Source organism: Pseudopipra pipra, chromosome 16 (assembly GCF_036250125.1).
Source record: "Pseudopipra pipra isolate bDixPip1 chromosome 16, bDixPip1.hap1, whole genome shotgun sequence".
NCBI classification, from domain to species: domain Eukaryota; kingdom Metazoa; phylum Chordata; class Aves; order Passeriformes; family Pipridae; genus Pseudopipra; species Pseudopipra pipra.
The window spans coordinates 4434154-4449949 of NC_087564.1; the positions used below are offsets into that span (position 1 = coordinate 4434154).

Below are 15796 nucleotides of genomic sequence, written 5' to 3' on the forward strand. Positions count from 1 at the left end.
TTCATTATATTGTCTGAATTCGTTATTTCAGCTGAATTTTCAAAATAATAATTCAAAGCATAACAGTCAGGTTCTTACTGTATAAATGTACAGACTGAGGGAGGAAAAAACATTCCTAAAACATTTCTAATACATAACAAGCAAAAATTGTTGTTTATTATTATGTAATTATTACATAATTTTGTTGTAAATATTTTATTTTGTAATATAGTCTAAGGCATGAAGATAAATATTTAATGTTACTCAAGAGATGTGTATGTAGTGAAACTTACTGGTGTATTCCTCATCTAAGATATCAGCTAAGTTCAAAATTCAAGAAAAAATGTAAAGTAGAACTTGTCTCAGAAGTTGAGTTCAGGGGTTTGAATCAGATTCCCATCCCAATTCCCAATGCAAAGTCTACCTCCAAGTATTTTGGTCCTGCAGTGAAAAATTATCTGAAGTAATTGAAGTAAAACAATAAGAAAACTTAGTATGACCCCAAAACTGCAGAAACCAAGCCCCATAAAAATAATTTCCTTAAGCAGGTTCTAATGTGTAATTTATGACAGCTCATTTTAAAATTATGAGTTCATGACATGGGATGGTAGGGGATTATATTTTTCCTGGCACCCAAATTCATGCTGCATTTTAGTTCTCCAGAGAATTCAGGCAAATTCAATACCTTCAATCTCTTTTTATTTGTATTGCTTTATACTCATTCTTTCTAGGGCTCTCACAAATGTCAAACGGTTGAATCCAAAACGTCTTAATAAAAGTTCAGAGTCAAGCTTCACTGTTCAGCAGACATTCTTTGATGAAAGCAAATCAAAATGCAGGCATAAAAGGAACATAGCACCTATGTTTAGGCAGCAAGAAAGGGTCTGTCATCGCAGACTGACCAGTTTTTTGGGGGGATAGTTAAATAAAGGAAAGAAAACCAACCCTCACAGAGGCCACCAGCTGCAGATTGCTGAGCAGCTGATATGTGAACAGCCTGTCTCATTTTTGCCTGGTTCAGAGCTGCTCGTGGTGGCCTGCTCTCAATTCCATATCACAGTGATGTGCACAGTTGGGTTGACATGGAGTGGCTCTCACTTTCAAGTCAGGGGTTTTAGGAATGGACAGTAGGACAAGAGAGGGAGTCCCACACGTGGTGAATAAAATCATGTCATGCTGCAGATTGACCTGCAGTCTGCTACACATTGTCAGGACTGGATCATGAAAACAAGTTTAATATCTTCCTTATGCTTTTAGAATTTGTGCTCCCTCATATCAGCACTCAGGGAAAAAAAAATTAAAGAAAAAGGGGAAAAATGCTGTATTTAGCACTCAAAAACCAGGAGGGAAGAACAGATAAATTTGTATCATCTCTGCCCTTTCTCCCTGTGGCAGAGGCCAGACCAAGTGAGCAGCCTGCATTGTCTTCCCTCAGCCTCGCTGTTTATTGCCTCAGTTTGCACTTGGTGACATTATTTGACATCCTGTATGCACATACCTGCAAGCAATATGTGCCTATTATACATTTTTTGGCAGTAATAGCCTTCTATTGGTTTATAAAAATCAAATGATCTGAAATGAGAAAGCGTTTTGTCTCGCTGCCTCTGTGTGTGCTCAGAGGAGCAGCTCCCTGCAAAGGAGGGAGCACGTAGGGTATTATGAAATCCTTATTCCTGCCTGATTCCAGAGCTTGTGTGACACAATTGCTGCTGGCAGGGAGCTGACCGGGAGCAGGGAGGGAAATGTCCTGTTCTCTGTGTGTGAGCGCTTGAAAAAAATCAGGAGGAGCGTTCCTCAAGTGAGCTGACAGTTCAAAGCCTGGAGTTCCTAATGAGCTGCCAGGATATGTAAAACTTATGTTTATTCTCGGGGTGATGTGGCATTATCGGCTGAACGATTGATTTCCAAACCCAACCTGCTTCAAATCTTCAAAGCCACGAAGGTTTACACGTGTTAGGATGAAAGCCATTCTGCCAAGCACGGTGGTGGAAGGGGAAGTAGCTTGTAAAGGTGGCTGAAATTGCTTTTCTGCAAAGAGCGAATTTTGATTTGTAAAATCCAAATAGAAACCCCACAAAAGTTGCTGTAGTGACAATGTGCTACTGTTACAGTAAAGGCTGACACATCGTGGCCTATTCTTCGTGCTTCAGCAGAATATCTCGGGTGAATGCAGCCTTCCAAAAAAAAAAAAAAAAGGAAAAAGAGAAAAAAAAATCAATCTATTAAAGCGAACACTTCAGCAAAAGAGTGAATTTTATTCAAAGCTGAGCGAGCTGATACTGTCCTATTCAGCTCTTTGTTAAGGTGGGGGTAGGTGGGGAAGGCACCACAAGAGCCCCCTGTCCCAGAGGGCGATGGGGGGAGAACTGTAATTGGGACGTAAATCGTGTTTGTGTTATCTGCAGAGCTGGGCTGTGCCTGTTAATTGGCATGCTGAGATCATTTTGAAATGGTTGATATAACACCGTGGTCCATTGAACAGGAAGCTGTGCTGTTTTCACAGTTTGATAATCAATGCATCACTGCACACAATTCCTTTCCAATGTGTGTTTGTTTGTCCTGTTTGCTTAATTGAACAGCTGGAATTACTGTTACATACAACTGAATGTTAATTCATGGAAGAAGAGAATTTTGCTTCTTCATTATAATTTTATGTATAAATTGGAAACCTATGTAACATTAAGTGTTAATTGAGTGCACAAATTCATAGGTTTAATCAGCCAGGCATGATAAATCATATTTTGTACTAAAAAAGAATTGATTATTAGCTGAGTTTGTCTTTTAAGTTCGGCGTTGCTGTATGAATATACATACACCTTGTTTGTAAGAACAATTACTACTTGAAAACTTGGAGAAGAATACAGTGTTGCCTTGTAAAAAAACCTTATGTTCATCATCAGAGTTCATAGCTTTCTCCTGATCTCTGGGACAAATCTTAAAAGTTGGTGGTGAAAAATTTTATTTAACGATTCACTGAAATATTTCCTTGACGTTGCCCTGCGTTATTTCCTATGCATTTTAACCCCTCAGCTGAATTGCAGCATGACAGTACTCTTTCAGCTGTTGTTAAATTTTGCAAAATGTTATTTAAGGTGCTGTAGCAACCCAGTTAGAGCGTGAGTTTGTGTTTCAGGGTGGTTATGCTGCCTACCGGTATGCCCAGCCTGCCACTGCCACTGCAGCTGCCTACAGTGACAGGTAAGACCTCGTTTCCTGCTCATCAATATTTGACCAGTGGAAGTTGAAGATGATTCTATAAATCTGCCTTGTTGAAGTCTCATAACTGTCTTGTTGCTCTGCAGATAATTGTGATATCTAAAGCAGGCTGTTTTATTATAATCCATGAATAGCCACAAATTGAGAGATTTTAGGCCTTAATTGAGAATCAGGCATGAGATGTGCACATTGCCAAGCTGTGGATCATCCAGTTAACATCTGTGACCCTTGTACAGTGTAGATAAATATATGTACAGATTCATGATGGTCTGCTGCTAAAGATCATTATTTGTCTTAGGAGTATTATTTCAGTTGATTTAGAACCTTGAACCTATTGAGTGCCCTCAATTCTCATTGACATTGTTTTAGTCAGTGGAAATTGAGAATGAACTGTGTCTAAGCTTGAACTATCCAATGGAAAACAATTTTTTTTTCCATTTGCTTTCTTTCCAGGCATTAGATTTTTTTTTTTTTCAATACTGAAAAAAACCGTTTTTTCTTCCTTTGCTCTGTATTTTTATCCTCAAAATATAAACCACATTTAGTGGAAATAAGATCAGAAAAGAAAAATTATTAAAATCTGCACATGCAAAGACTGAACTTCTATCAACTAAGAGCAATGTCACATATATTAGTGTGTCTTCTTGAAAGATGAAAATTGGGAACCTTTGGAAGTCAATGTCTAAATTGCTGTTGACTTCAGTAGGAATAGGATTTTGTCAAATTGCATAACATTAAGTCTTTGCAGTGTGTGGGCATGATTTCTGAAATGAGAAGGGAGAATATCCTATGTTTTCTTCACAAATTGTACCTTTAAAATCTATTCTATCTCTAATGATTTTCAAGTACTTGGAGAGTGTACAGTTGTAAAGGGAGGATATATATCATGACAGTCAGAAACACACATGTAGAGTTGATAGCAGCGAGAAGTAAGGTCACACTTCTCAATACCTGATATAAGAAAATTTTCCCTTGGAATCATGGAAATAATTTCTCAAGTCTTCAATATGTACTGAAAAATTTCTTTAGATGCTAAATTAGACAATGCTATAAATGTTTCTGCTTCTTAAAGAAATCAAGAGATCAAGAAATTTTAGTGCACAATTTCTTAGATTGAAGTGCTGTTCATGGATTCTGTATTTTTAGACCAAAGTCCCATGGTATGAATGTTACAATGCTGTGCATGCATATTTGCCTTTCAAGTGCTTATTATTCTGGGTAATGAAGATATATTTCTTAAAGTTATGTGAATAAAATAATTTGCATGTATGGCTGAGGCATGCTGTGTCAGACAGGTAAGCAAGCTACTTTCTATTAATTTTGGGTCAGTAATTATCAACTAGATTTGTGCTGGATGCACTTTGTTTGCAATGTACTGTTTCTACTTAGGATAACCTGCCCAGGTGAAGTGCTACTCAATAGTCTCATTTCATTTCCACAAAGGTGTGTTAGCATGTTGCAGCTCTAATATTTTTCTGTGAGCTTCTAATGCAAAACAACTCCTCCTTCTAAAAAAATCTTACTAAACCAAAAGGACACAATTATAAATAACCTCCTGTGGTTAGTCAGGTTTTGCCAGCTCAGGTGTCCCTGGATCATTTTATAGGGTGTTTATTCCTATGAATTAAACCTATACATTATTTAGAGAAACTGAAAAATACCAAGATGACTTTTAAATGCTTTAATTATGAATCAATGTACCTTCTCATAAAAGAAATCAAATGCTGGAACATAAAATATCAGTTGGTCACATGTTCTGCTATGGCAGGGAGTCAACATCACAAAGAGTTATGCTGCCAAAAAAGGTAAAGGATTTGTTTAGGAAGACAGTGCTCTTAAATGCTGTAAAGGAAGCTTGAGATGGAATCAGTAATAATGCAGTTGTTACAATCCTTAATTATTTTTCTGAAAAAATTGTCTAATTTTCAGATACACTCTGTGTCTAATTAGAATTGTAATAACCTGTCTTTGCTTGCATAATTTTAAATATCTGAAATTAATTTTACATCTTTTGGATTTTTTTAATTTAGCTTCTCGTTTTAAACGTGGTTAACCCTCATCTTCGATCTGCTTCCCCCAAATGAACATCTTTCTTGTCTTAATTACAAATCTCGTAACTGAATTTCCTTATGAGAGAATCCCAAAACTAGCACAGAGAACAAAACAAATAACAATCTGCTCAAACATTTCTTTGCATGTGGGAAACTATGTGCAAACATGGATACCTCTGATTACTCACAACTGCAGTTTGTTTAATTTGATTAACTTTTCGTCCATTTTTTAAATGAATTTAATTTAGCAACTTCTGTGAAATTACTAATATTGAAAGTGCTGGAATATAGTTCAGTACAACTGCTTCTATCTTTTCTTCTCAGTGTAATAATCATCTGCACTCCTCTGACAACACTGAAGATTCCATATCTCCTTATACACTTATTTAGTGTTCATTTGAGCCCCTGTTTAATTTAATTACACATGAGCTATATTTATTGTTTACCTAAAAAATAATGGCCAGAGAAATTAATTGAGAACTAGTGAGTATTTACTATTGAAGCAGTGACATATCCTGGAAATAAGTTAAAAAGTAAGAAAAGCCTTATTTTTCTGATCACCACTCATATACAGGATGAATGGCAGTGTTCCATATTTGAAATGCTTCTTAAGTCAGGAGATGGAAAGAGGAAATCTTTAGATTGGGGACATGTTTTGGTAGATTAAAAATAAAGGTTAACAGAAAGATTTGGGACTCCAGAATCAATACACCAAGTCAATGGATAATGATCACTGTCAGAGGGCTCTATGTGAAGAAATGCAATGGTATCCTTGTTTGTCACAGTTGGAAATGTTGCTGGAAATAGGCAAGGAACAGATATATAGAGAAGAATCAGGTGGCAAGGAAATATCATTGAACCAATCAATGCAAACCCCTAAGTATTTGTTAAGACAGGTCATGTGCTCATAAACCCAATTTCACAACAGAGGTAGACCTTGCAGATCCTCCAGTCATTTCTTAGGATCAAAACCACCAAGGAAACAGGTCCATTTTGTTTTATTTTTGAGGCAATGCAGTAGCTGAATATAACTTCAAAATCATTTAGAATTGAATTTTGATACCATGTGATCTATCATCATACTAAATTGCAGTTAAAGATTTGAAGGTCTTTGCATAAGTGGATCAAGGAAAAATCATGTTTAACTTGCCAAGATTTAAAATATTTCTGTAAAGTTTTCCAACTAGTATAACTGCTAAAAGGGGACCTATCGATCTATATATGTTCTTCACCATTCTGGAGCTTTGCCTGCCAGACTCTTTAAACTGAGCACATTTGGAAACAGCAATTGTAAGGATGTGCAAAAGACACTAAATCAGACGTCAGTAAAATATTTGTACAGCTTTTATTCATCTTTCACTCAATATATTTTAAAAAAAATAATAAAAAAAGTTGTTAGATTTCTGTCCAAGTCTAAAGTAAGAGAAACTAGCCAAGTCATCAAATTTTATATTCATGAGGTAGAACAAGTCAAAGCATGGCAGTGGGGCGTATTGTCATTTTGTCATTGCATGTTCACTTGGTGTTGCTGGTATGTCTGTAATGCTGTACTGGATTTGACAGATCCATCACATAGCTCAGTGAATGGCTTGCTTGAATTAAGCCTATGGGCAGACTTATTCACCTTGATTGGCTACTGGTTTTGTGTTCTATGATTTGATTATTGCATCTTCGATCCGAGTACGAAATATGTTCCTTTCTTGCATATCAACTTTGTCAGCAATATTTCTGAAAGTGTCTGTGGTAGTGTGATAAAGCAAACCCCTGAGAGCAGTGAGTGTGAAAGGCAGATCATCCCCCTTGTGCTGCTTGCTCCCCCTGTGCCCAGAGCTGTGTGTTTATATATGTATGGTTGTCTATCCATATATACACACACACTCCCCATCCATCACACATGCACACACACACAGATGTACCCAGGGATTGTGCTCTCAGCATAATTCCCTTCTCCTGATACAAATTTAAACCTCACTCCAAACAATGGGAAGATTCTCATTGACTTCTTTGTTGTCTGGATTAGATCCCTCATCACTGGAAGCTGATTTTTTTTTTTCCTACTATTTTTTTAAAAAAAGAAAAAGGCATATTCCAAAATATTTTGCGCATAGCACTTTGTAGTATAAAATATATCTTATTTTTTTCCTCCACTATCAGTTTGTGTTACATGTTCTGTGGTCATACCTAGGATTTTATATGGAATTTGAGAGAAGAGGTTTTGTCATATGGAAATTATGTATATTCCAGATCTGAAATCTTACTCCTGGTAAAATCCTGACATTCCAATAATTTACACTTTTAACATGACTATGTGTATTATTCAGTTTTGTCAAAGAAGTAGTGTTTACTGAGTTAGAGTTTAATATATTTTCTAGTTCTCTTTGGGCAAGTAGTTGAGAGTAATACTTGATATTTGTCGTCAGATTATCCTAAAATAGAATAGGTACAGATTTGATTTAATTGGAAACATACTCATTAAAGAATGAGAACTTAGAATGAAGAATAAAAATACACAAAATACAAAATATGAGCTTCTCTAGCTGTTTTTTTAAAATATATTGTAGACTATAGGATCTTCTATTTCATGAATAAACAATGAAAACCACTATAGTTTTATTCAAATTATTTTATCTTATTGAGGATCTTCCTAGAGATATATACTAAAAAATAAGATTTTGAGTGCATATAAAATATAATAACATCTTCAGCCAGAATTTAATTTTCCATTAAATAATTTTATAGAAGCATAAATATTTTAACATGTAGTGCTTCATTCGTTTCATGACTCTACTTTCTAAGATTTAGGAGAAAAAGCTCTATACACAGTTTTAATTTCTAAATGAATCAGGTTAGAAGAGGAAAAAAAATTAGAATATAGTGATAACTTTACCCTTCTACTCCCAGCTGGAATCTTGAAAGCTTTTTGAATTTTGCTATACCAGTGGAATCTTGAGAAATGGAAAGGTTTGGGGGACAAGATGGTCCATAAACAAGAATTGTATAACCATATCCTAGGCTACTCAAATTTTGAAAGGCTCAGTTAGCATCCTTGACCAGGTACAGAAGGTTTGTTTAGCTTTTGTGACAGCAACAATGGAGCATATATTTAATAATTTTCTTCTGTAAATGCTTAGGTTTGATGTGATGATGTTTGACTGGTCTAGCTTTTTTCCTGGATATCCCGTATGGTAGCTAAAACTTGTTTATTCCCTATTATTGCAAATGCAAATCAAATCATTCACTTGGCTGTTACAGAGAGGTAATGGGTTTGGCCATCTGCCTATTAGACTTTGTCTGTCTGATCCGTGGTAAACTAGTAGGTCACTGTCATCATGTTAATATTTCATGATCCATATTCATCCTTCAGATCACAGTTTTGGGAATAAATAGAGTATATGACTCATGCTCTAACCATAACAGTACCTTTTAGTGAATGAGTTAGAAAGTAAAAGTGGGTGGTTCTCAAAAATGAAAATGTAGTAGAAAAAAAAAAAAAAAAGAGTTTGAAATTCTGTGAGCAGGGATTTTGATGTAGTAAGGAACTTCCTGAAATAGGAATTTCATGAAATAAAAATGTGTTCTATGCAGTACTTTCCAATGATTGAAACATGGTTCATTCTAGAATATTGGAGATATAGTGCTTTTTGGGGAGACACAGTGAGTCATATTAACGTAGGAAAACATTGCAAGCAATTACATTTCATAAAAATATAATCTTCTACCAATTCTAGAAAGCTGCTTTGGTATTTTGATACAATTCTCTAATACTCAGTGGAATTAATATGTTTACTGATACTCTGAAGGCTTGATTCATCTGTGTGCAGTGTGACTATTCATGTAATACCCATGGAACTATTAAAACCACTCCACTAGTTCAAAACTGAGGTGATACAGTAGTGAAAAAGCTTAGTGGTACTGCCAAGAGTTATGGTAAACACCAATTATTAAACTTTTATCCTGTCAGAGCTTGTTCCCCTCATACCCTCCTTCTGCTTCTCTTAACTGTAATCTCCGTTCTCCTTCGTTGTAATCTTGAGGGATATTTTAAGAATCCCCCTATACAAGGAAGGGCTTGACTATGATTGTAAGATCTGGTTTGACATCCATGCTGGAAATCATGAAGAAAAAATTGGGAGAGAAAGTAGAGGTACACTTAAACCTAGATTTCCATCCCTGGCTTCCTCAAGTGCTCCAAGCTTAAGGTGCTCAGTACCTTTGCTTCCAGTTTCTCCTCGAACACAGCAAGAGCTGCTAAATGCTTATCATGTTCCAAAACCAAAATCAGGGCACCTCTTCTGTACACGTCATCTTCAGTGTCCTCTCTTGCTTTTTGTTTAACAGATCCAGCCTATATCAGGTTATGTAGCATGACTTTTAACTTGGGAATTTCTTGCTTTAGCATAAAAGTTGGTAGTAAATAACTGTGATTGTGAATATATTCATTTGAGGAATTTTCGTGCATACTTTTTCTCTAAAAGAGGAGAAAAAAAGAGTGGTTAATATTTTTAAGTAGGGTTTTTCTCATTGCTAGATCACATGGACTTTGCTCTCAGAGGGTATTGGAAGAAAGCGTGGCTTTAAAATATTTCTGAGTGTTGTATTCAGCAGACTGGATAAATACGGTGTTAGGGAGTTACTAAAACATTGATTCCTAATCCAACAGACCAAAACTGTTACAGTCTATTGGGTCAATGCCTGTGACATGATAGACCATAACAGTTCCTTTGGACATGTCAGGGGCTAATTATACACTTTTTAGTTCTCAGATCATTGACTTGATAGACCACGAAGAGGCAGATTAGAACACGCTCTAAGTATTGTCAACCCGAGTGCTTTAAAACCAGGGAGGAATTAAGAGCATTGTGGGAGAGTCAGAGAGAAGATGAAGGAGTGAAATGTTATTAATAAAAAGTGGAATGACATGGATATGGTCTGTATGGATTAGCCGTGAAATTTGCAATGTGCTCCAGGCAAGGTGAGGAAGTATTAGAAGAACAAACTTTAAATAACAATGTTGAAGAAATTAATCAAGAAAGAGGCAATTTACACTCTTGCATGTTTTTACAGTAGCGTTTCCCACCTCAAAGGAGTCTAAAGCATTTGATTAGGTATTTAAATAGAATTTTTTTCCACATACCTTTGGGCTTGTCAAGTTTCTAATACTCTAAGAACCCACCTGGGGCAAACATGAGATTGTAAGAATACAGCAGGAATGGGAATAGAACTTTTACCCATGTATCCTAAAGAAGTTTTTGCTGAAAACTGCTGTAGGGTGTTTCATATCTATGCATAAAAAAAGTAAGTCTTCATTTAAACCAAACTAGCAACCAGCCTCTAAACTTCCTTTTGCGTTTCTTCAATGAATTCTTAAATAATCCTGGCAAAGTTTTCATTTATGTGGTATTTTAGTTATAATATGAAAAAGTCATGCTGTCAAGTAGTTTGTAAAGTCATTCAAAACTTAATATAATGTAAAGGGAAAGAACTCTTGTTATTCACAATTGCTAAAGAAGTTTATATTCGTAACTCTGTGGAGTTAGGGGACCTTATTGTGGCTAAATTGATGGTTACTAGCAAACCATAGTAGTCATTTTGAAATCAGAAACCAATAAAAAAGTTTTTGAGGCATTATTTTAAAGATTATGTGATCTACATAAAGAATAAATCCCCTATTGAAGTTAATGTACATTTTTGTTATGTATTTTAGTAGATAAAATATTGATTCTTTACACAAGGCTGACTTCAAAATGCTGTACTCTTTGCCCTAAAGAGAGTGAGCAATTTGTCCAAAATACAATAACATAATACACAATACAATAAACAAAATTTTCAAATATAAATTAGAAGACTTCAAAAATAACCTTAATTTAACAGTCCTGGGTCATACTGCCATGAATTTGCATTGCTGACATAGAGCACTTCTGAAGTAAAATTACAGGACTACTTCTTCAAGTATTTAATTTCAGTGCATAGAGTGTGTTAATAACAGTAAAAGGCCAGTAATTTTAGAGCAGTTATGCCACTGAGATCAGTATGAATTCTGCTATGGATTTTTGTTGTATTCAGAATTTCACCTATTAGTTTTAGGTTCCATGTTAAAATGTTAAGATCTACTTAAAAATCACCTGTGTTCCTTGTGCAGATAAATATGCATTCTTTAGACTCTGTATTATTAATAGTAAATACATTTATACTAGATGTAACGTATAGTGTAATCATACATAGAAAAATTCCACTGATACAGGAGGTAATATGAATTAGACCCAAGTATTTTTGTATACTGTTTAAAAAAATAAATAAATCAGGAAATAAAATGTGTAGATCTTTAACGTGAATGGTGAAAGGGCTACAGATTTTTCCACTGGTTATTATGTGAGACACAGGTTAAAAATAAGCTTTTTTTGTTTTGCAACAGCAATACTAAATTGCAAATTGCAGCATCAATTTGCTGGAAATTTTTTTGATACAGAGTTTGAGGGGTAATGGAAGGAGGGAGGAGGGGAGCTTGTATGCAAGACATTGCCATGGCAGAATTACGTCTGCCCTGTGTGCAGCGTGGGCACCTTGTCTTTTCTCCAACCTGTTTTATGGCAACAATGTCAGGCTGTGCTAAAAGGAGCCTCTCTCTTGTAGCATTTGAATGGGTTATTTAGCTAGTTCAGTGTGAGGGCTAAAAAAACTGCCTGCCCATCTGCTGGGGAAAGCCTGACATGAGAATACAAATTATGAGAAAGCACCTTCTGTTGACCATTTTTCCCTTTAGGTTTTTTTGTCCCTGTTTGTTTTTGTTTGGTTGGTTTGTTTGTTTTCTTTCTGAATAAATGGAATAATGCAGGCATATCATTGGTTTTGGGAATGCACATTTCCATTAGTTTCCAGAAGAGTTAGGGGTTGGGGTTTTTTTTCTTTTCTTGAAGGTGTGCTTTTTGCAGTTGCAAAAGTACTTCTTGGTATTAAAACAAATTATTCCTGTGCAAGAAGTTGTACGAGCGGTGGCAGGATGAAATTTAATGAGGGATTTCTTTTCTTTTCTGTCTCCTGCTGTCTTTGGCAGTCTGAGTTATGGTAGAGACATCTTGTCATTGGCTAAATCACGCTGAAATGTCCTGTACTGAGCACAAAGCAGACGCAAATGAGAAGCAATGCAGAGGTGCCTAACCTGGCAGGCAAATTAAGGGCTTGGTTGAGCTGCCTGGAGACAGGGATTTAGTGCCATTTCAGACACTCAGGGGCATGAGAGAGACCCAGGGAGGCAAAGGGGACACAGGACCTTCTGGAGTGGCAGCTGAGCCTGGGCAGATGGATGAGCTGCCTTTGCTTGGGCACTGAGGATGAGCTTTAGTGATTTCTGTGCACTAATAGTTGCAGAAGTAGCTACATTAATTTATTTTGATGCAGGGTTTTCCTTTATCTGCTTCCAAGGGCCACCTCAGAATTTCAGAAAAGAGCATTTAGTGAACTGGTCAGGAATGGTGGTGGCAGGACAGCATCACCTTTTGACAAAGAAAGCAAAATATCCTCATCTTCCCCCTTAGTCTTGGCATCGTTGTTAGTGGTTAGGTTGAACGAGCAGAACAATTCTGTTTTTTAAAAACAAGCTGAACAGTTCTGCAGAAAAAAAGAACCTGACATTGAAGAAATTAGTCTAAAAGTAAAATATACTTTCCTGATGCACATCAGGTCAAACTGGTTACTGTTAGTGTTGTTGAAGCTTGATACTGCATGAATTATTTATAGTATTCTCACTTCATTTAATGTATCTTAAAGGTATGGCTATGAAGTTGTTTAGTTGTCTTGTGTTGTGATTCAAATGCTATGAGTATGATAATGTACTTTGATCTTACAGTAATGGGAATATAAAGCATGATAATAGCAAAAATCAACCTTCTAATTATAGTTATTATGCTAATCTTAAAAAGTTTAAATTCTTTGATAGCCTTGATATTTAAATTTAGGACACCAGAAGGAGGGAGTTGGGGAGGACTTAATAAAGGAATTTTAAAGGGGAACTTAGTCCTTCCTTGAATATTGCAGGAGCCATTCAAGGAGCCAGTTGTCAGCTATATTACAGTTCATAGTGAAAAAGCCCTCAACATTAGAGTCCTCATAAGAGCAGCAAAGTCTTTACATTTAGAGCATGAAGGAAAAATAATATCTTTAATGATATAATGGAGAAATGTTTAGGTGTACAACATATAACTCTACTGGGAAAAATCCTTGCTACACTCAATAGTTAGCCCCAGGTCCTTGGAGAATACAGTTTGGAATAACTCCAGTGAAAATGCTCTCAGTTAAGCTGCATCAATTTTACAGGCTGAGATTCTGATCCCTGAACTCTAAATACTGGCTGTGTTTGTAAATCCCATGGTGGTCTTACCAGAAAAAGTCAGCTGATTAAATATAGTTTAAATCTTCCCGCTGTAATTTCTGTGCGCTGTTGTGTTTGCCTTCATCTGAATTTCTGATGTTCTGGGGCTCTGCACTGTTTGCAGCAGTTGCCATATTTTTGGGAGGGGGTCTGCACCTGTGTGTTAAGCAAAATTTTTTCTGTCTACTTTTGTGAAGTTTCTCAGCAAAGCCTAAGAATTCAGGTGTATGAAGCATAATCACTGTATGTTAGTGGATTATAATTTCTTTTCATTTCAAATTTCCTAGAGCTAGTATGATTATTTTTAGGGAAGTCCTGATTTCTTAAAATCCTTCTTGACCTTTAGTATGGCTTCTATTTTAAGGAAGCTCTGTGTTGCCAAGGAGAGGGATTGAAAACTTCTGGGAGTGCTGGGTGAAATTAGATGTGTGTCAAGATTTTGTACTTAAGCGTGTTCTGTGTGAAATATAAATAATGTTGAAAAGTCCAACTGTCATCCAACCTTTCAGAAAGAACAGAGAACACTTGGTCATTTGCCCCTACAAGGGTTTTTTACCTTTGTAGGGGCAAAATATATAAACCTAAATGTATAAATTTCCAAGGCACAGCTGGGAGAGGTTCTGTACATCTGAAGTGCAGCAGAGCCAAGGAGTGCAGGGGGGAAAAGTAGTAGGTTGGTGCTTTTTTAGGAATGTGTAGTAGTGCAAACACCCTTCTGGGTACATCCTTTCCCAGACTGGGACAACTGCATGGAAACTTTTAGGGGCAGAACTCAGGGTGACAGTCCATCCTCACCCTAGGCTGGAATTGTGCTTTGTGATGGTTAGATCCCTTAAGTCACAAAAACCCAGCAACTGAGACCCATTCTCTGAATCTCTTCCTCTCTTCCACTTCCAGGTTCTGACTTTTCCAATAATAAAGTAGGCAAATCTCTTATGTGTCAGGCAGGATCACTGGGGGAGTCTGTACCCAATCTGTTGGAAGTTTCTGCTCTTTCTGAGCTCCACTCTACTTAAGTTGCTAATGACCTTTATTTTAAAGTCTACTTAGATGTAGAAAACTTAATAAAAGTTGTATGTACTAATGTTTAACTGAATTATTAGGGTTTCAGTATTAAAGAAAACTTTCACCCCAACTTAACAGTGAGGAGAATTCCCATTTTTTTCTATGTGTGAAGGAGGCTGAAGTTCAGTATTGTACTGAAGATGGTATAAAGCAGAATTTCACTCACTGTTCTGGAATCTATTTAACATTCTGGTAGTTGGGATCATTGCTGTTAGTGTTTATGAGGGTGGGAAATGTAAAGGGAATTTTGGAAGAGTTTGAAGGGAAGTCATAAATATTCCTTAGACAGAAGTGCTGATAATATTCTAACTTAATTTTTCCTGATGGAGCATGTAAAGAACATGTACATCAAAAGCTAATAAACCACTGGAATAGCAGGTACCTCAAACTAGAAACTCTCAGAATATGTAGATTAAAAGCAATTTAAAAAGAGAGTCAAGACTAAACACACCTACAGAAAAGATTCCTGTAGAACTAAAAGCTAAAAATGCTTTAGTAATTACAAATAGTAATTACTACAAATAGTTACAAATTGTTGGCACGTTTCTACTAATTTTCACACATATGACCTTATCTAAGCTTCCTTTCAGCGTTGATATGCATGTGGCTTCTGTATCAGGTCAGGAGGCTTTAGAATTAGTGCGTGGAAGTTTTTCCTGTACTACTTCAGCACAGTTAATGTGACTTGTGTGAAGCAAGACAGTGACAGAGAGCTCTTCTTGAAAAATGGGCAAGTGCTATTTTTATAGTAAAGTACTGACAAAATAAATTTATGAAATATCTTAGGCCTCTTAATAAACTTGTGGCAGTATAAACAGGCTGAAGAAATTAGGTTATGGTATTTTTTTATTTAAAAAAAAAAAAGTTGGATAGTCCAGAAGACCTAATTTCTGTGAGTACATAACATTTACTGAAGTAATTTGTTATTAGTAATATTTTTCACTAGATAGTATATACAATAAAAACTTTAGTCCAGCTTCACTTAAATTCCTGTTCCTCACCTGCTTAAATATTTTGGTTTAATACTCTATTATACAAGTCTTTTAATTCAGTGACCTGCTTTAATTTAGAACAGGCTACTTTTAGTGAGATGATAAAGCTGAACCTGAAAATATTTTGT

At 36.0% G+C, this 15796-nt stretch overlaps 1 protein-coding gene across 45 annotated transcripts in view; it reads left to right on the top strand.

Moving 5' to 3' along the window:
• RBFOX1 (RNA binding fox-1 homolog 1) overlaps positions 1 to 15796 on the top strand; it is a 1150020-nt gene that overhangs the window by 1114138 nt on the left and 20086 nt on the right. For all 45 annotated transcript variants that reach the window (XM_064672743.1, XM_064672746.1, XM_064672735.1 and 42 more), the window contains one exon: positions 3113 to 3177. In XM_064672743.1, coding sequence (XP_064528813.1) covers positions 3113 to 3177 — 65 coding nt within the window. The remainder of the gene's footprint in view (positions 1 to 3112; positions 3178 to 15796) is intronic.